Here is a 20,421-nt window from a genome sequence, read left to right as displayed (position 1 = left end):
TAATAAAAATGTGGTGGCACTTAAACACAGAGTAAGCATTTACACGATTTGGCTCTTGTTTTGCTCTGGCTTTTAAGAAACCATGCTTAGTGGAAATTAAAGAAGGCTTAATAGAAGCAAGTGCAGATGACATGTTAAAAAGAAGGGGAAAATCTATAATAAAAAAAACATGAAAAAACAAGTATATGTATGTATCTGTATGACTGAGACATTATGCTGTACAGCAGAAATTGGCACATTGTAACTGAGTATACTTCAATTTAAAAAAGAAGGAAGAAAAAGGAAATTGCCCTCTGTTCCTATTTCATTCCGTCTCACACTCCATGCTTTCTAACCAGTAACATGAGCTGTGCTATTAGTGGTGAAGGTGAACTCTGTATCCTAACAGAAGACTTCTGCATGGAATAAAAATAGGTGAAGGCACTTCATATGTTGACTTGGCCATTCCTTTAAGCAAATGTTTGGTCCTTCTGGATAAAAGATAAAAAGAGAAAGAAAACAGACCGAGGCAATTATGTGTGGACTAGTTTTCTGTTTGGAGGGTGAGGAGGAATGAAGCAAAGATGGTGGAGGAGAAGTGAGATTAGAACAATCAAAACAATTCCAAACAAAAACGCAGTTGAGCAATTGAGAGCTTTGAGATTCTGTCAAACTTGGAAACCATTAATTTCTTAATACCTATCAACCATAAAGGGAAGATGGGTTGTGTCAGTTACCACACGGGCTTGCAATGGAATGCTTGGCAGTCTTTTCTAAGGATGAGTTATTTCTCTGTGTTTTGACTTGGAGAGGTCTCCAAAATAAAACATTGAGTTTGTACTAGCCGAAAGCACAAATACCAAATTGCTAAGAGTCTTTACGGGCTGTGAATTGTTAACATGTGGTTTCAGCATCTTCCACAAACCTTCCTCCCCAAATTGCACCACGTCAACACCCCTGGCTGTGCCTTCATCTTTGTGTCTCCACCCACAGCACATGCACGGAGTGGTTGCCATTCCCTAAATGATAGTTGGCTGAGCTCGGAAGACTACGCCAGTGGGTCATTAAGGGAGCAAAAGTGCTAGTGTGCTCTGAGCCCAGAGACTCACCCCAAGAGGATTTAAACTCATCCTAGTAAGATCTCAGGGAGGAAAAACTGTGAAATAGGTGGGTGAAAAAATGTTCTCTGGCACACGCCTGAGTGTCTGTCTTTGTTTTGACGTCCTTTGGATTTTCCGAACCAGACTCAGTTTATGTTAAGTTTGATCAGTTACCTCGTGTGCCTGTCTTGTGCATTTCAACCCACCAGCCAGCACAAGCACATCCCTAGAGTGTACTTGGTCCTCTGTGATTCTTCCACGCCTGCCTTGGTTTTGTTTACTCTGTCACTGCGTTGACGCTACACAGACTCTACTCTGGGACCTGCCCTTGCACCATGAACTCGGCCCTGCATTCCCTTCCCAGATCTTCTTTTCCACCAAAGGCCCACAGAGTGATGTCTTGGTTCTGTTTTGAGCTGGCCACTCCTGCATGCATGTCCCTCAGTGGCACCGCAGCATTTCTTCGGGGCCACAGGGACAATACATGCATATCCGTGGAAATCCAGTGCTGGTGCTGAGAGGGCAGATAGCAGGTCATCTGTGCTTCTGAGCTCTTGGGCCATGGGTCACAGTGGGAATCTAGGGAATGCTTTGTACCTCTTTGTGGAACAGTTTATTCACTTGAAAAATTGTGTGGACAAGTCCAGGGAGGGCACAGGTCATCTGACGCCCATTTGTACCACAAAGATTATGTCTCCCCACATCCCTGGAACTGATGCTCTATTTTAGGACAGATAGAAAGGAATGAATTCTCTAGAAAGTAAATGGCAGCTAAGTAAAGAAAAACATATTTCTCGCATTCTTTTCACACTTAAAACTGCTTGGAGGCACAAGGAACTGAAGATAAGCCAGACTGGTAGGTTGTAGTTATTAGCACGATGTTCGACCTGGAAGGAACATCTTGTTTGTTAGTACAGCTATTGGTGTATAGCTACACGGCCAGTAAATCATACACTGTCAACCTGGGTGGCTCTTACACATTTGGGCCCAAGTCATTTAGGTTCAGAGTTGTGTGTGTGTGTGGGCACACGCGTGTGCACACATGGGAGTGTGAGTGTGTATTTTAAGCAGCTTACAGAACTTAAATTTTTAAATCTGTATCTCTGTAAATGATTTCATCTCCAAATGTATCTTTTATATCTGTTACATAAGCTTGTATATTTTATTTCATATAGAAAGATACTTGTTAAATATATTGTTACCTCTTTGTTTCTTTTGGCATTATGGATGTTGCTTTTAACATTGCTGGTCCTTTTTCAGGATGGACAAGCTTCATTTATACCATTTCTGGAGATGTGTATATTGGTAAGTGATGAGTCTATTGCTTTGGGTTCAATTGCAATATAATTTAAATTACTGTCAGGATAGAACGGTAAGATGAAACCTTTCATGTAATTGAATACTATGCCTCCTCCTTTCCAGCACCAGCCCTCTCTGCGTGCTGGTATACCTCTCAGCTCCCAGCACGTTCAGTGAGGGAGAAATAACCACTAATCGTGAGAGCGGCCATTTTGCTGTGGCCTGTGTGCAGACGTAAGGTCCAGGCACGATTATGTGGGCGACATTTTGCTAAGATAAGATGTTGGCCGCCTCCCTACTGAAAAAGGGATGGAGTTCTGACGGGCTCCAAGGGGAGCGGGACTCTATCTCCCGGAAGGTGGAAGGAGGTGAATTTGGAGTCCCAGGTTCCTCTGAGAAATCTCAAAGTTGGTTTTCTTTTATTCTAAAGGTTATATATGTGTCACTTCTTGAGTCTAGTCTAGAAGGGATGTTTGAGACCCAGTCAACTCTCATTTTATCGATGAAGAAAGTAAAGTCTAGAGAAAGTTATCTCAGTTGCCCGAATTACGCATTGGTAGACCTGAGAGCAGAACCAAGGGCTCATCAATTCCACTCCCCACACCCCACCCCATGTCCTTTGTACGATGCCGACACAGGGACCACACCATCTAACTTGTCTTTTCCAGGCTAAGTCCTTTAGCCAACCCAGTAGTAGAAGAGCCAGGCTGGTAGGAGAGCGGAGCTTGTAGAGCAGGCTGGCTCCTGCCCATGTCTGCTGCCACCCTCCCCCCAGTCTCCTAGAAGCAGCCTGGGTGCTGGGAAAAGCCTCTCTGTCGCCGATGCTGTTGGTGCCCCCTGCCCACACCCATGGGGCCTTCACTCTTCTAGGCCCACTGCCCAATTTCCAACTGCCAGTAGTATCTGTGTCTCTTGGCCTGAGGCTTTCTCTGAATTCTGGGAAGGCTACTCTGCCCCAAGCAGGGCAGGATGACAGTGCTGGGGAATAGCATAACCTGGAAGCTGCCTTGCCCCCTCGGTGGAATAACTCTCAGGCCTGTCGGTGAGAATTGTTCCTAGAGTTTCCCAGAGGGATTATGTTCAAGCTGCCCATGTGACCATGGACTTGGTAACACACCGTTCATTGTCTGCTGTCCCTTTCCTGTCTGACTTTCCCAGTTCCTGGACTGCTGTTCCCTGGGATTGCCTCCCAGAGAAACTACTAGGATTCAAATATGCAACTGAGACTGTGCTTTTGGGAAAATCTAAAGTCAGAGAACCAGCCTCTCTTCTCCCCTTCCCTCATGAACAGTGATGGGGGGTGTGAATGGGGTGGGGGTGGTGGAGCACCTCCAAGGTGCAGGCCAGCAGTCCCATTTCTGAGACACTCATGGTCGAAGGTTCTCCATCTCGACCTGCAGGGCAGCCGCCTCAGCAGTGAACTTGCTGCCCTAACACGGCTGTGGTGTTGGGCAGCATGCTCCCAGCCCCAGACAGCTGGCTCACTGATAGTAGCTGCTCGGGGCCTGAAGGCCAGACCTAGAGCCGCTTAAACCATTCTTTATATTCTCCAAAAGGGGAGTTCAATCCCCCGAAATTAATTTTCTGAAAAATCATAGTAACACAAACTCTTGTATTTTGACTTTGTGCAGTAGAATTGGGCTTAGGTTCTCTTCCACTGAATAGCATTTCAGTTATGGTTCAGAAGCACAATTCATTTATTTTAGCATTTGAGAAAGTATGAAAAATTTTAGTAGGAGTATCACAAGTCCATGGTGTCGACAAAAAATTAATCAGATGATCTAAGAAAGATATGAGAAATTTTATTAGAGCCAAATTTGAGGATTATAACGTGGGAAGAGCATCTCAGAAAGATCTGAGAACTGTTCCATCAGTTATAAATCAAGGCACAGTTCTGTAAATTTTTTGAGACAGAGGGCTGTACATCAAATGACTTATTGACAGTTTACAGAATCCACATGTAAGCGTCACCCTGATGGGTCATTTGACCCCTTACAAGATCAAGAAGGAATGTGATCTTTTCAGGAGTTGTCTTGTTGATGCTGGGAGAATGTTGCTGTTCATCTTTGAGCAGGTGTTCCTGCTGATGGGGGAATTTGGTCGATGTGTAATAAAGATACACAGTGCCCAGCAGGGGCGAGGGGGCCAAAGGGCAGAGGAGAATTTGTTTAAATTTTTCTTGTCCTACCATAAAATATGAATTTTATTTCATGGTGGGCACATACATTAAACTATATTAACCACCTGCAAGTGATGAAGCATTTGTTTTTATGATCTTTTGAAAATCTTGGTTGTCACATAGTACTTTCTACAGATGGAGAGTAAAAGCCAATTTTATGGAGGTAGCACCGCTGACTTTAAGATTTCAAGAGAAATAAAATAATCTACACAAATGGCAAGTCGTAAAGAAAAGCACATGGATTCTGAGGTGGTAAGGAGACCAGAAATGTTGTGTAGAGTGAGAAAGGGTAGGGGTAGGAAATTCTCTGTTAAGGGCAGGGGGCAAATATTTCCATCATTGTGGGTCATACAGTTTCAGTCAGAATGACTCATTCCTGCTTTTGTAGCACAGAAGCAGTCATAGGTAATACGTTATTGATTGGGGTAGTTGTTACGATAAAACTTTACCTGTGGCCACTGAAATGTGAATTTCATAAGTTTTTCATATGTCATGAAATACTACTCTTGATTTTTTTAACCATTTAAAAATGGAACAATCTTTCTTAGCTTGTGGGCTCTACAAAAGCTCACATTTAATTTTGCTTTTATAGTGAAGGGAAAAAATCTTTCCTCTACTGTTCTAGGTTCTTTTTGGCTGGTCTATGAATTAAATCGACTTAAGACAGATTAACAGGAGAAAAACAAACTTAATTACATACATAGAGGAGCCCCATAAAAATATGAGACCCAAGGGCAAGTTGGGCAGTTGAGGCTTATCTATCATTCTGAGCTAAGGAATGGGATAGGAGCTTGTGGCTTCAAGGGGAGGAGGGTGAGTCATAAGCCGATAAGAAGAGCAGATGTTTGGTAATTAGATGTTTGCCCTGCCATACAGATAGGGCTTTCAGATAAAGGTTATCTCAGGTAGTAGCTGTCTCTCTGAGTCAGACCCCCTGTCTAAACTCTTTTAGTCAGTTAAAGAAGTGGTTAGAAGCTCTTCTTGAGTCTTTAGAGCCTTGATTGTCTTCAGCTCAAAACAATCCACATGCCAAAGTGGCACATTTTGGGGAGGCTCATTCTGAACCCCTTCAATTTAAATGACATTGTACAAGATGAGGGAAGAAAGATTAACAAATAATCTTCAAAACCTGGTTGAATCAGTAGTTACTGCCTTGTTTCCTGATGGATCTTCAGTGCAAGAATTGAAGAAGCAAAAAGCTCACATCCACTTGTTTTTCTTGAGGTGAGGCAGGATTTTCCTGAGTCATCTCTCCTCACTGGCCTGGTCACCTCTCGTGACCACGAGCCACAAGTGCAAAACATCTGGCAGGAAATGGGGCCACAGTCTGTAGCGCTGGAGCGAACTTGCATCTGTCCAGGTTAAAACGGCCCATGGAGAGAATCTAGCTTGCAAAGCTGGCCTCTTGGGAATCTGCTTTAGCCAATGGGTGACTGGCCAGATGACCTCATTTGAATTTTATCTTGTTCCCTTCCTCCTCTCCACCCCCTAATGGAGATGTTAATGAGGAAAACAGAAGGGCAAGAACAAGTCACCAGAGAAAAAGAAACAGCAAAGCAGGACTAGCTGTTGAATGTGTACTGACCTATAAAATCTATTGAGAGAATCCAGAAAATGCTTTCTGACTTTATTGGTTCAATTTTATCTTGTTTACAAACCAGGATGACACCAGGCCACCACAGATGGCAGGAACTGATAAGCAAGTCATTGTCTTTTCCAAAATGTCATGTACTCCATTCTGTTGAAGTAGATGTTATTAATATATGTACTTAATGTATTGGGCTGGAACAAATAGACTGCAATTTGGCTTGAGAAAGTAGTCAGGGGAGAGTCTATAAAAGGAGATTTAGTAGGACTGTTAAAAAATTAATTGATGCAGGAAATGCTTAAAAGATGGACATCAGTAGACTTAGTTTGAGGACAGGTGGAGTTTTGAATTTAGAAAATGCTGGACATTAACTAGTTGTCTAAATGAGACATTTTAAAGTTCATGGTGAATAAATGAAGCCATAAAATTGCTGACTGACACCCTGAAGAAGAGAAGAAATTAACAGAACTAAAATAAGACAGGTAGAATTAGCACTTTCTTATTTAGAAGAGTGTTTATTTGAGATGCTTTATGCTTTTCCAAGATCATCTTAATTTTTGATTTTTTTTTTCAAGCTTTCTAAGCTGACTGGAATAGTAGCTTTAAAAATTGTTCAGGAGAGAGAGCTTTGACAAGTCTTTTATTGAGGCAGCGAGTCCTTTGACCAGCCCTCAGCTGAAATCTTGTGCAGTATATGATTGGAAAAGAGGATTAAAACAACATGGTCAGAAAACCAATTTATCCCAAGGATACTAGAACTGAACCCCTTCCCTGCAGCTGAGATGAAAATGACAGACAGTAACAGAGAGATTAACAGGGTAGAGGAGCTTATATTCTGTATCCCTGAAGCTTAAGACAGTTTATCAGCTTGGATGCCAGTCCCCTAGAAGAACCAGTATCGAGTATACTGTTGGGGCTTAGAAAATATATTTAGAAATTTAAAAATATGTGTGGTTTTTTGAAATGACAGTTAATCGGTTTATAGTAAAATGATTCCAACTTACTTAAATAAGTAATTATTCATGTTCAGTCTGTGGTCTGCCCTTTGGTTCAGGTTCTGGAGGTTATTAAAAAGTTTGACACAGCCCCTAGATCTCAGTAAAGGTGGGAAACACATTAGAAGCCCTTGGCATTGACTTCCACTTACTCAAAATGAATTGGACTAACCAGTGCACTTCAAACCACACAGGATACCTTGAGTAAGGAGCCTGAACACCCAGGATGATCAGCTCCCCTGGCCTGCCTGCCCACTGCTACTCCCCCTAGCCAAGCTGAAGTGGACTTTTTTTTTTTTTTTGCTCTTTTTTGGGTGTGGGGGAAGAGGTAATTAGGTTTGTTTGTTTGTTTGTTTGTTTGTTTGTTTGTTTATTTAATGGAGGTACTTGGGATTGAACCCAGGACCTCATGCATCCTAAGCATGTGCTTTACCACTGAGCTGTACCTTCCCTGCCTTGAAGTGGACTTAAAGGCAAATGTGATTGTTCTCAAATCTGTTTATGCCAGTTGTACCAGTGATTGCAGTGATGCGATGTAATTACATAATATATAAATGAATAGAATAAGCATGAAAAGAGAGTTTGTGTTTCTAGAACAGCTAAAGTCCAATGCTTTGTATAAGTGAATTGCTAAAGAAGACTCTGAATTAGTATGGCAGAGATGATAGTAAAAGATCTAGAAGGATTTTAGTGGTGCATTATGAGTATGCCTTATAAAGAAAGACAGCGCTCCAGTCCAAGCAGCAGACTCACTTTGAGTGTAATTTCTAAAAATTGGCAAATGGATGCACATTTATGCTTTAAAGTAAAATGTTTGATGCAGTTTGTCTTTTTCAATTAATGATCCAGATTGCATCCATTAAGAAGGTTTCACCTGTACATACAAAATTGATGATATCAAAATCTCTGGTAGAAGTTCCAGAAGGTATGGGATGGAGGAAATGGGACAACAGTTCTTATAAGGAGAAGAAAAAGAAAAAGGAAATCTGACATATGGGGAAAAGTTGTCCAGCGATTAACCAGACACCGAAGATACGGCACTAACTTTAAAATATGTTTTCAAGTATTTTGCCCTTCTGTGACCGTTAAGGCAGACAAAAATATTTGCAATTCAATTGTTTTCAGTTAAATTTTTCTTAACTGCACTATTAGATCTAACATTCTTGGCGAAGCTTCTCAATGGAAACTATTTATTATCTGATTTGGCTCTATTTATAATTGAAAGTAGTCACAAACAGTAAAATATATTTTCTTTGAGACTTATTTTAGGTTCAGGAGATAACCCAGTAGATGAAACAGCATAGAAATGACATGAAGATAGAATCAATCTTTGCTTTCTGGGATCCCATTCTAAACATTTCATAAAAGAATACAGAAGCTAAAGGTACACTTAGAATGATTAATCTGAAAACCTGACTTTCCAGTGTTTATAAAAATAGGTCTACCTTGCAGTGGAGTATTTCAAAGGGCCTCTTCAGAATGAACACTGTGATTCGTCCCCTAGATCAGCAAGTAGGATGGACAGAAATTGCATTCCATATAAAATTAGAATGAGAGCTCTTAGGAAAACATGAACTCTTTGTTTCTAAATTCAGATTTCCTCACAGACCGATAAATGTGCATTCAAGCAAACTACCCTGATAGGAGGTGCAGAGAAATCCCAGGCCAGCATGATTTTTGAGAGCTGTCTCTTGCCAGCTCACTCCATTAAAACCTAGGAAGGGGCTTTGTAAACTGTTTTGGTCTATGTATCCTGAAACCTCCTACATGATAAAACAAAGGGCCAGGAGAAGACCGTGTGGGTAATGGGAGTTACATATGAACTAGTTGACGATAAAGACATGGTTCCTTGCTCCCAGGGAATTAAGTAAAGCACACTTAATAAAATACCACTTCGTATCACAGTTAAAAATATTACTCAACTCTAAGTGAGATTATTCTTAGACTCTGAAACCTCTTTTATTGGCACATCCTTGCAGGAGTGGAAAATCAGTGGAGTTCCGTCATTCCCTGCCATGACATGTGTTAACCTAAATCCTTGGTGGACTCGAAGCCTCTAATCGTATGCCAGGGCTGGCTCTTGTTGGCCGATGGTGCACCTCTTCCCTGACCTCAGAGTGGTGGCTTGAAATCGGCCACAGTGGGAGCGTTTACGCCTCAGAAATTGGCACCCACAGCAAATCAGGTTGGTTCTTCCCCTGGTCCCTGAAAGCCAGTTGGTAAACTCTAACCAGCACACTACTGCCTCTGAGACAGAAGTCGTTAAACGTTTTTGTGAACCCTTTTGACATCTGTCAAGGCCCCACCTGTGGACAATATTTTTTCAATTCAATGAAGTCATTAAAATGTTAAAAGGAGAAGTTTATGATATAGTTATATGTGTGCGTCTCTGATGACATTTGAAATAACATGATCCAGAAGCAGGTCTGCTTGAAGTTGTAAGTTTATGTAGTGATGAACATAAACTTATTTTGAGCTATCTACAATGCTAGTGTGGTATGAAACTATCTGTAATTTCTACTGGAGACTGGATCATTGTTCTAGCGAATACTGCTGTGGTTTTTTGGCTATATTTATGGCTGAAGGAAAGGTCACATTTCAGTTAGGTGTTAGTGAAAGTAAAGATGTCATTTGGGGAGGTTATAGCTCAGTGGTAGAGCGCATACTTAGCCTGCACGCGGTCTTGGGTTCAATCCCCAGTACCTCCATTAACAGGTTGATCACCCACTGTAGATTGGGTGTGTTTCCTGTGGGGCCCGAATTCACACTTGACCACAGTGTGGTGCACTAACAGTATATGTGCTTATCTTTACTCTGTTTATTTTTCCAATGTAGTTGGAATTGTTTTAAAAAATCATTTCTTTTCTTATTTTCAATTTTCAGCCTCTTTACAGTTTTATTTCTTCTTGGAATGTGATTGTTCTGCACAGAATAAATTCTGCATAATTGGACAAAGGATTACATCATCCGTATCTGGGTAACGGTGCCCCTGAGGAAACACAACTGTCACCCAGATTTGGATGATATGACAATCAGTGTGTTAAAAACAACATTAATAAATAAACCTAATTACCTGCCCCCTCCAAAAGATGTCATTTGCCTCCCACATAAGTCTGTGATTGCTCTGAATTTTATCCATGGACCCCATGAGAACACACTGACTCCAGGTGAAGAAGTGCTCTATGAGAATCCAGTTTCACATTTGCAGGCATCAGGATGAGCCCTGTTCTTCGTATAGGTTATCTCCAAAGTGGAAGTCAAAAGGAGGTTTTCTCTTGAAAATATTGCTATGTTTAGACTCTGGTCAATATTCACAAAATCTACAGTGTTTCTGTTTTTATGATAATTCCTCAAGCTGTTGTTCTCATTGACATAAGCACTTCCATATTAGTTATTCAGCTTTAGCTCTGTAGTGTCAGGTGAATGCCCTTATTTGCATCCCAGAATGTCATGCAGGTATGTCCCCCTAGACATTTTTGTGAGCATCTCACGCTGCTTAGAATCTTCTGTCTGTTGTCCATTCACGTGTCTGGTTTTTACCGAGCTTTAAGACCCAGCCCAAGCCTCTCCACCTCTACAGCCTCTCGTGGCTGTCCTAACCTGCTTTAGCTTCTCCATGCTCTAGCCTCCTCTTGGAGAAGCACTGTTGTCATCTTCAAGCCACTACATCATTCTGCTCCTAGTGAGAATCATGTTCAAGTCCTCTCTCTCCCATTGTTGTCAAATCCTATAGATTCTTTTTTTTTTTTAATAGAAGTAGAGTCAGTTACAATGTGTCAATTTCTGGTGTACAGCATAATGTCCCAGTTATGCATATATATACATACATTTGTTTTCATATTCTTTGTCATTAGAGGTTATTACAAGATATTGAATATGGTTCCCTGTGCTATACGGAAGAAATTTGTTTATTTTTATATGTAGTAGTTAACATTTGCAAATCTCAAACTCCCAAATTTATCCCGTCCCACCCCTTTCCCTGGTAACCATAAGATTGTTTACTGCAAGTCTGTTTCTTTTGTAGATGAGTTCATTAGTGTCCTCTTTTTTCTTTTTTTGATTCCACATATGAGTGATATATGGTATTTTTCTTTCTCTGTCTGACTTACTTGACTTAGAATGATGATCTCCAGGGCCATCCATGTTGCCACAAATGGCATTATTTTATTCTTTTTTTTTTTTTTATCACTGAGTAGTAGTAAACCCTATAGATTCTTTCTCAGTTCCACCTCTCAAATCCATCCCTATCTTTCAGTATCCACTCTCCCAGTTCAGACTGTAATTCATGTCCACTTAGACTGTTACAATAAACTCCTAACAGATCATCCTAACTTCAGTCTGGCCCCTCTCCCATTTATTCTGCGCTCTGCTTTTAGGTTTTTCTCCAAGACACAGATCTGACTAGTTCACACACACATACCCTTTCCTTGGAGGGCCTCCATTTCAGATGGATAACCACAGCCTTTCCTTCATCTGAAGCCAGTCTGCAGTGCCATCATTCCTCCCAGAAGAATGTTTCAGCAATGGTAGAGGTTTCCCCATATACCCACGGATGCCCTGCACATTCCTGGCACCTCAACTTCGCAGTCTGTCGCCTTGTGTAGAATGCCCTTTATCCCAGCTTTGCCTCTTGTAGGTCTGTCTGATCCTGCTAAGCTCTGTACAGGTCTTAATGCCCCCACAACACATTCTTGGGGTCCCTAGGTCTGAATTAGCTCCTCCAGCCCATTTTCTCATTGAACTTAATTTATTACTTTCATGTTGCCTTTAAGACACAATTTTGGTGGGGGGGGTGTATAGTTCAGTGGTAGAGTGCATACTTAGCACACAGGAAGTCCTGGGTTCAATCCCCAGTACCTCCGTTAGAAAAAAAAACAACCTAACCCCTTCCCAGTAAACAAATAAATAATTACGAGTTTTAAAAAATTTGTGCTGGTGAGAAAGAACCTTAAAAAAAAAAGGACAATTTCATTTGTGTTATTTTTTGTATTTCATGTGTGAGCCTCAATATAGAAGGGATGGAAACGTATCATCCTGAACCCCCCCCCCCAGCAGTTAGCACAGGGCCTTGTACATAGTTTACCTCCAGCTTACCTATTTCCCACTGGAATTATTCTGTGTCTTTTCAATATGTGTTTAGTTTCTTTCAATGACGTTTTGCATTATTTGTGTGCAAGGAACCTGCACTTTGCATTATAGCACTCATAGTGCAGGGCAATTGTAGGTGCCCAGTAAATACTTGTTGAAATGAGTTAATGATGGAATTTATTAATTTTCCTAAGTATGCTTACTTTTTATGAGGTTTATAATTTACTCAAGGAAACACTCTCATTAGCATGGAATGCCAAGGGCTTTGCTCATTAATTAAGCTATTAGGCGTGACATAAAAAGTGTAAGCGAAGACCTAATGCAGGTTTCACCTCCCTGTTCTCTTCTCCATTGGAAAACAGTTTCTGACTTTAATAACTGCAAATATAATCAGCTGAGAGATTTAAGGAGATTCCTAAGTCTGTTATTTCTGAAATTGAAATTAATTTTATGGTGATGTGTAGTTAATTAAATTTTGTAATCATATGAGAAATGTACCACAGTGAGGACTAAATTGAGTTGTCTTTTTGGTAGGACCTGATGATGCACAACAGAAAATAGAGCCTCATCACACAGCCGTGCTGGGGGACGGCGATAATGTCCAGGTGGAGAACAAGGTGAGGATTAAAAATCTTTAATTTTCCTAACTTGGACTTTCTACTGGTTTCTAGGAAAATGCTTAAGTCTCCTGTGTAGCTAGAAAATGTTCTCTTTTCCTTGGAGAAAGAAACCATGTCGCAAGTTTATCCACCCCTTTCACTAACTCCTGTTATTTCTGTTAGTTTATTTTAAGGCTTTATCTATACTGATTCATCATCTTTAGGAATCATCTAAAGTTCTCTGGTGTTTACCCCTAGAAATTCGAGTCTGAAGGCAAAACATCTTCCTTGTCTTCTAATTTTCTTTATTTATGCAGTTGATTGATTTTATCGTTCGCATGAGTGAAAGTGCATCAGCCCTCTGGGGATGTAGATAGAAATCTACACACATCCTCACGTGGAGCCCTTGGAAAGCCAACCCTATTTCAAGCTGAGAAGAGCATATGATACCTGTCATAGTCCTTTTGTGTTGAACCCCTGCTTTTAAAGTCAAGTTTCTGGTATTTTAAGGAGTCCAACAAGCTTTTTTATCTAGGTCGCCGAGTTTCTTCCCTGTGTGTTTTAGTCCCTTGGATGATTCGCTCACCGTCTTGTGAGCCTGTTAAGCCAATCTGACTGCTTTGTGACATTTTACTAAGGAGAATTGAGGAGACCATTGTGTAGAAGCTCCTGCAAAGGTGAATTTTGAAAAGCAGGGCTAAAAACTATTTCAGTGTGCGGGTGGCTGGTGGAGAGGCAGTCTAACTGACTTCTGGCCCTCCAGCCCTGGGATTGTAGAACGCAGTGGATTTGAGAAATTACATGTTATCCCACTTTGCCAGCAGCTTACCTACTGCTGCTTTAATCATCTGCAACTCCCCCAGGAACAGTGAAGTAAATAGAAGCAAAACTTCATGTGATCCAGAGGAAATGCATATGTCAGGGTCTGTGCGCTCTGTTACTAGGTTGAACTGCATGAAACTGCCACTTCTGACCTACAAAAATGGCGATTTTGTCTGTTTTCACCCAATGCATGAAAGAGACATGGAAGACACCTGTTGGCCAGACTCTACTGACAGCGGATTAGTCTGTAACTTATCTGGTTTAACTTGACAACCCTAGTCCTTCCTATAATATAACAGAGAACACAGTGCAAATGATAAGGATTTGAAAGCTGAAGTGGAACAGCAGAAGTGATGAGGGGAGCCCGAAAGTTGGGGGAGGCAGCAGGGATAGAAGAGTTGGCTGAAACCATCAGTTACTTGGCCCCAGGGGCATGGTTGTTCTGTGCCCTTCTGTAATTATGATTGTATATAAGCAGAGCCTGAGCCACCATGACATTAGAAAGATTTCTATGAAAAAAAAGTATTCCTAAAAAGTAGCATTTAAATGGGTGCATATCACTTACATCCATGAAGAGGAGAAAGTCCCCCTTAGATTACAACAAAAAGACTGTGAAGGTGTTAATCTTGGCTTTGCCACTTGTTAGCTGTGTGACTTTGGACATGTTTCTTAAGCCCTCTCTGAGCTTCATTCAGTTTTTTGGTCAGCAAAATTGAAATAATGATGCCAATTGCATGGGGTCATCAAAATATGTGAGATTATGTAGCTCAGGAGTCTACCCCACATCTAGTACAGGGGTCAGTAATTTACGTCCAATAGGGCAAATTTAAATTTGTCATAAATATAATTCTATTGACCCCCCCAGCCCCACCCATTCATTTCTGTTTGTCTGTGGATGCTTTCATGCCATGCTGAAAAGCAAAAGGTATGAGATTGTAACAGAGACCAGATGGCCCCTAGAGCCTAAAATCTTTACTCTCTTGCTCTTTTGAAGGACAAGTTTGTTAATCCTGGGTCTAGTGCATAGCGGGTACCCAATAATGGTAGCCAGAAAGTTCACTGATCTAAACACCTTATGTGACAGATAGTCATGCCACATACATGTTACCTAATGAGGATTCATACCTTAGGCCCTAAAGTTTAGGACATATAGTTTCTACAACTATAAAAAGGCCCTAAAGGAATGTAGTTTGGTGCAGCCACTATGGAGAACAGTATGGAGATTCCTTAAAAAAATAAAAGTAGACTTCCCATATGATCCAATATCCCATTACTGGGCATATATCTGGAGGAAGCTCTAATTCAAAAAGGTACATGCACCCCAATGTTCACAGCAGCACTATTTACAATAGCCAAAACATGGAAGCAACCTAAGTGTCCATCAAAAACTACTGGATAAAGAAGATGTGGTGTATATATACAATGGAGTACTACTCAGCCATGAAAAAGAATAAAATAATGCCGTTGGCAGCAACATGGATGAACCTGGAAATTATCATACTAAGTGAAGTAAGTCAGACAGAGAAAGACAAATATATCGTATGATATCACTTATATGTGGAATCTAAAATATGACACAAGTGAACTTATTTACAAAAGAGAAGCAGACTCACAGACAAAGAAAACAAATTTATAGTTATCAGGGTTGCGGGGGAAGTGGGGAAGGAATAAATTGGGAGTTCGGGATTAGCAGATACAAACTACTATATATAAAATAGATAAACAGGTTTCTTCTGTGTAGCACAGGAAAGTATATTCAATAACTTGTAGTAACCTATAATAAAAAAGAATATGAGAAGGAATATATATATATACATATATATATACACACACACGTACAACTCAATCACTTGCTGTACACCAGAAATTAACACAACATTGTGAATTGATTATATTTCACTTTTTTTTTAAAAGGCCCCCAAAGACTCTGATTCACTCTGGCTCCAGGCCAGGGTTGTTTTCACTTGGAACTAGACTTAGCCTGATTAGATAAAGAAGGAAGATGTGGCTTCATGGTTCTCCCACTATTCCCATTTGCCCTGAGTTGTGGTCAGGAATGAGGAGTTATTAGATACTCCCCAGCTGCCCTTCCAGCACTGCTTTTCCTGCACTGTCACTGCTTCTCATTCTGTGTCTGTCCCATCGTGCTGATCTTCCTGGTCAACCCGTAGTCTGGGCAGTTTTCTCTAGGCTGAACAATCCTCTGAGGCAGGAGAGGAGGAGGGCAAGGAGAAGTTAATGTAGATTACATCTTTTCTCTCCCCAGGTTTCCCTGCTCCATTTTAGCATTTGACTCATCTTAGACCAGTACATTTTAAGCTACAGGGATCCCTGTCTTTTTCACTCAGAGTGTGGATTACCTTTTGTGACCATTACTCTGAAGTCTTCCATGGCGGGTAGCAAGTGCAGGGAGCTTGATTTCTGCTAGATTGAAGAGTCTTTAAGCCAGAACCTTTGATTTCTTAGAGGAAGCCCAAACCCCAACAATACTTTCCAAATGGCCTTAACTTTTTCAGAGTTCTTAGAGATTGGGATCAACTCCAGGCTACTCTGGACATTTAAGCCTGGACAGTAATAGTCACCCCGGAACAGCCTCTGTTTCAGGTGTTAAGGCTCCCTGTGCTGCTTTGGCCCACAGTTGGTGCCCTGGTTGCCAGGGCTCCAGGATCAGGAGCACATGGGTTTGATATGAAGGCTTGATCTCACTTTTAAACTCATGTTTATATTAGTGTCCTATTGAGAAAGTCTTAAGCCTCCTGTATTAGCAAATTTACATGTAGTCTGTCAAGGTAGACAGTCAGTTTCTCATTGGTGTCATCAAAACCATACTTGAGAGTAACAGTACTCGTTAACTGGTATCATCCATGGTGAATTCATGAAATTAATACAGATTAACATTTGATTAAAATAAAGATTGAAAGACAAATAAAACAGAACACCCTATTAAAGCTAGAGACAACTTTTTTGCTTGTATCAAAATTCACAACAAAATAAGCCATTAATTCTCAAAAACTGATAACATCTCACTGTTTTATCTTTCAGTTGGCCCAAGAAGTATAAACAGTGAAGTCTAGTAAGAACAATTGCATGCAATTAAGTCCTGTTAAAGCTCTTTCTGGTAATATTTTCAGGTGACATTTCACAATAATAAATGTCCCTGAAGCAAAAGCATGATCTTAGATTCATTCTCAGAGTCTCACTGACAGACATCTCAAGCTTTATATTTCTAATCAGTCAGTCTATGCGTACATACTCATAGTGTAGGAGTTACCAATATCTTCAATAAATCCTCAGGCCTTCATCTGGGCTTTCAATCATTTATTGTTGGTATCAGTGGAACTCAATACGTATCTTGGCAATAATATTTATGGAATAGCAGAGCTGTTTGTAAAAGTAAATTATTAAGTAAACCCAAAATGGCCTAACTCTGAACTAGGAACTCTGAGAAGGTGCACCTGAGTGAGAGACATGGTCTGAGCCCCGAAGGATCATGAGTTTTAGTTGAGGCAACTCTACTTGAAGCAGTAAGTGGGCTTCTGTTACCTTTGTATAGGAGTCTGTTCATCAGACTCCAACAAAGCGTTGACTTCAGTCTGCACAGGGACTCATGATCTTAAACAGGTTTTTCCTTCACTTTGCTTTGGCCTGATTTTCATCATTTGACATCGTATACAAGGTCACCATAGATGAGGACTTTTCAAGATAGTGACCGTTGGGACTTCCAGCCACAATAGCACTCTACTGAATATCCAGGAGAACGATCAGCTTTCACCAAAGAAGGCTAATTAAGGGAAGAAAAAAGATGCATTTAAGAAAAAAGAAAAAGACACAAAACATCTGGCTTCAGTTAGAGGAGAAGGGGCCACTCAGAGGTTAATTTTGTGAAAAAGTCTTTAAAGGAAGCTTGGACCAGACTTCAGATTTCTGACATGGGAAGCCAAACTCCTGAACAACTCAACACCCAGCAGTTGAATCATTTTTCATTTCAGACCAAATACAAGTGTCCTTTTATCCTACCATCTGAATTATAAATGAAAGCCATTGTTTGATTTGAGTAATATCAAAAGGAGCAAAACTTTTATTTTTAACACTTTATTATTATTCTAAACTGCGTAAACTGTAGGACACATTTGTCACTCACAAAAGATGCATCTTCTGAATTAGGAAACATACGTTCTGAGGAGTTGGCCTTTCCTTTCCCCTCCTGTTGTGACCCCCACCCCTTTCTCCTCTGCCTCCTGACCCTAAAACCCAAGTGTGTACACCCCTCCAAAACAACAGGCACCTTAAAATACTTTTTTGTGATAGCTTCTTTCAGATTAAATTATAAATGATGTAGTGCCCACGATCAGAACTATTTTTCTAAGATACCTGTCTTTAATATGTCATTGGAGTCACACTAAAATTTCACCCCTTTAAAGCCCTTAGGGGTGTAAATGTTTTTTTGATAACTGCATTTTTTTAAGTTGAAGTTTTAGTCACTTAAACGTGACATTGAAAGAAAAAAACATGTCAAGTAGAAATGTTCCCTTTTCCTGTGAGCTATTGGGCTATTGGGCTATTAGATATTATTATGCACAATTTAACTTATACGAAACCTTGGGTCACCTGCATGTATATGAATTACTGTCCTGAACTATAAAGTATGATGATGTCTTTAGAGCCTGCTTGCTCCTACCATAAGTGGTCTTAGACTAATTTTTAAGCTTCAAAAAAAAAGCCTGTTTTTCATAGTTCTTTTGCTTTTAATTTCCGTCATTGATGTTAAGCTGACCATTTTCTTGTACAGTAGTGCTTTTCTGTCTTCTTGCTTTGAATCTCATAGATCTAAGAACCCAAAGCCTAACTGTTAACATTGTGTACAATGTGACAGTAAGTGGGAACTCAGGGTCTGTGCTAAGGGTAAGTCATTGGTCTTTAGTAAATGGGATTTATGACATCCACTTCTTAAAAAATTTTATTTTATTGAGTTATAGTCAGTTTACAGTATTGTATCAATTTCCAGTGTGGAGCACAATTTTTCAGTTATACATGAACATACATATATTCATTGTCACATTCTTTTTCACTGTGACTTACCGCAAGATCTTGTATATATTTCCCTGTGCTATACAGTATAATCTTGTTTATCTATTCTATATATACCTGTCAGTATCTACAAATTTCAAACTCCCAGTCTGTCCCTTCCCACCCCACTCCCCACTGGTAACCACAAGTTTGTATTCTATGTCTATGAGTCTGTTTCTGTTTTGTATTTATGTTCATTTGTCTTTTTCTTTTTCTTTTCTTTTCTTTTTTTAGATTCCACATATGAGTGATCTCATATGGTATTTTTCTTTCTCTTTCTGGCTTACTTCACTTAGAATGACATTCTCCAGGGACATCCATGTTGCTGCAAATGGTATTATGTTGTCCTTTTTATGGCTGAATAGTATTCCATTTTAACATTTGAATTAGCAGAAGCTTTTTTAGCATACTCTTTGATTTTTAGCTGAGTTCACATTAGCATATTTTGATAGTACCTTGGGTTATGGATACATAAAGTAGTGTATAAATAAATACAGGTCTGGGAATGGTTGAACAGATATTTTTTAAACATGAAGAAATGATTAAAGCATCCACTGGGTGGATGTACTAAATGCACAGCCCTGGGATTGTAGGAAGTAAATTAAGACTTACAGAAACCATTTGACCCTAAATTCCCTTTTAATTTTTTTAAGTTAGAGGCAGAAGGAGAAATAAGTATCAGTTCTGTAAAATACACATATTTCTAACTGCATGGAAGATTAAGGAATTCATCCTTCATTTTAATTGAATCCCGTGATAAATCTTCTGGTACTAGTAACATTATAATGATTTCTAATTAGAGAGCTTTGTATTAGTAGAAGCATATATGTATATATACATATATACATATATATATATATAGTAGGATATGGTATAATATATTATATTATCACATATTTAGAAAAAGGCTATATTATTAGAATATAGATGAAGTTTTTTTTTTTAATGTTTGGAGGTTTTCTTTTAAAGTGCCTAATCATTATGACTTTAGTTATTGTTTTATTCTCAGTCAGATAAACCTAAGAGACATCTCAAGAGAAATACATGATGTTCAGTTCTGTTAGTAAGAAACCATCCAAAATCTAGTGGCTTAAAACAATTATTTGTTATTTCTCACAAATGTGATTGGGGGGCATTACTTTTCTCTGGCATTACTGGGTCTGAGGACATCAGCATTAGTGGGGACTTGAAGTTCCATTGTCAGAGTGCTCTCTGGAAGGATTCCCACACCAATTTTAAATCTTCCAGATGACGTATAGGAGACCATATCTTTCCCTGCATCCACACTAGCTAGCACTGAATTTAATAATCTTTTTTTTTCAGTTTCAGGGGGAAAAAAACCCTGATCTTTTAAACAAAAACTTTTAGAAACTTTAACACAGTAGGACTCTTTTGGAGAGAAATTTGCCTAAGCAGATGTCCCTTGGATATTTTTATAAGGTTCCATTTAGTGTAACATTTCTAGGGCAGAGTTTATATTAACAGTAATAAATGTCAAAGGTAATAAAACCTTACTTTTGGATTTGCACAAATAATCTTCCCTTTTAAATTCTGTTTTTAAATTCTCCTTTATTTGAGTTATTATTTTGGTGGTCTGGACATATTCTTGAGTTCTGATTGCTACTAAACATCTTAAAGAATAAGCATTTCCATATCAAGTGTTGCGCAGAAAATATTTCTGGAATTTATGTTTACAATTGGGAAC

The 20,421-nt window shown here is 39.7% G+C and overlaps 1 protein-coding gene across 3 annotated transcripts in view; it reads left to right on the top strand.

Moving 5' to 3' along the window:
* Window positions 1-20,421, top strand: part of PIR (pirin) — a 145,751-nt gene that overhangs the window by 119,105 nt on the left and 6,225 nt on the right. For 2 of the 3 annotated variants that reach the window (XM_074359538.1, XM_010967997.3), the window contains 2 exons: window positions 2,340-2,384; window positions 12,763-12,845. In XM_074359538.1, coding sequence (XP_074215639.1) covers window positions 2,340-2,384; window positions 12,763-12,845 — 128 coding nt within the window. The remainder of the gene's footprint in view (window positions 1-2,339; window positions 2,385-12,762; window positions 12,846-20,421) is intronic. The other variant, XM_010967999.3, reaches the window with a different exon arrangement.

This window comes from Camelus bactrianus, chromosome X (assembly GCF_048773025.1).
Source record: "Camelus bactrianus isolate YW-2024 breed Bactrian camel chromosome X, ASM4877302v1, whole genome shotgun sequence".
Taxonomy (NCBI): Eukaryota; Metazoa; Chordata; class Mammalia; order Artiodactyla; family Camelidae; genus Camelus; species Camelus bactrianus.
The sequence above is the reverse complement of the archived record's forward strand: the minus strand, read 5'-3'. Positions and strand labels throughout refer to the sequence as shown.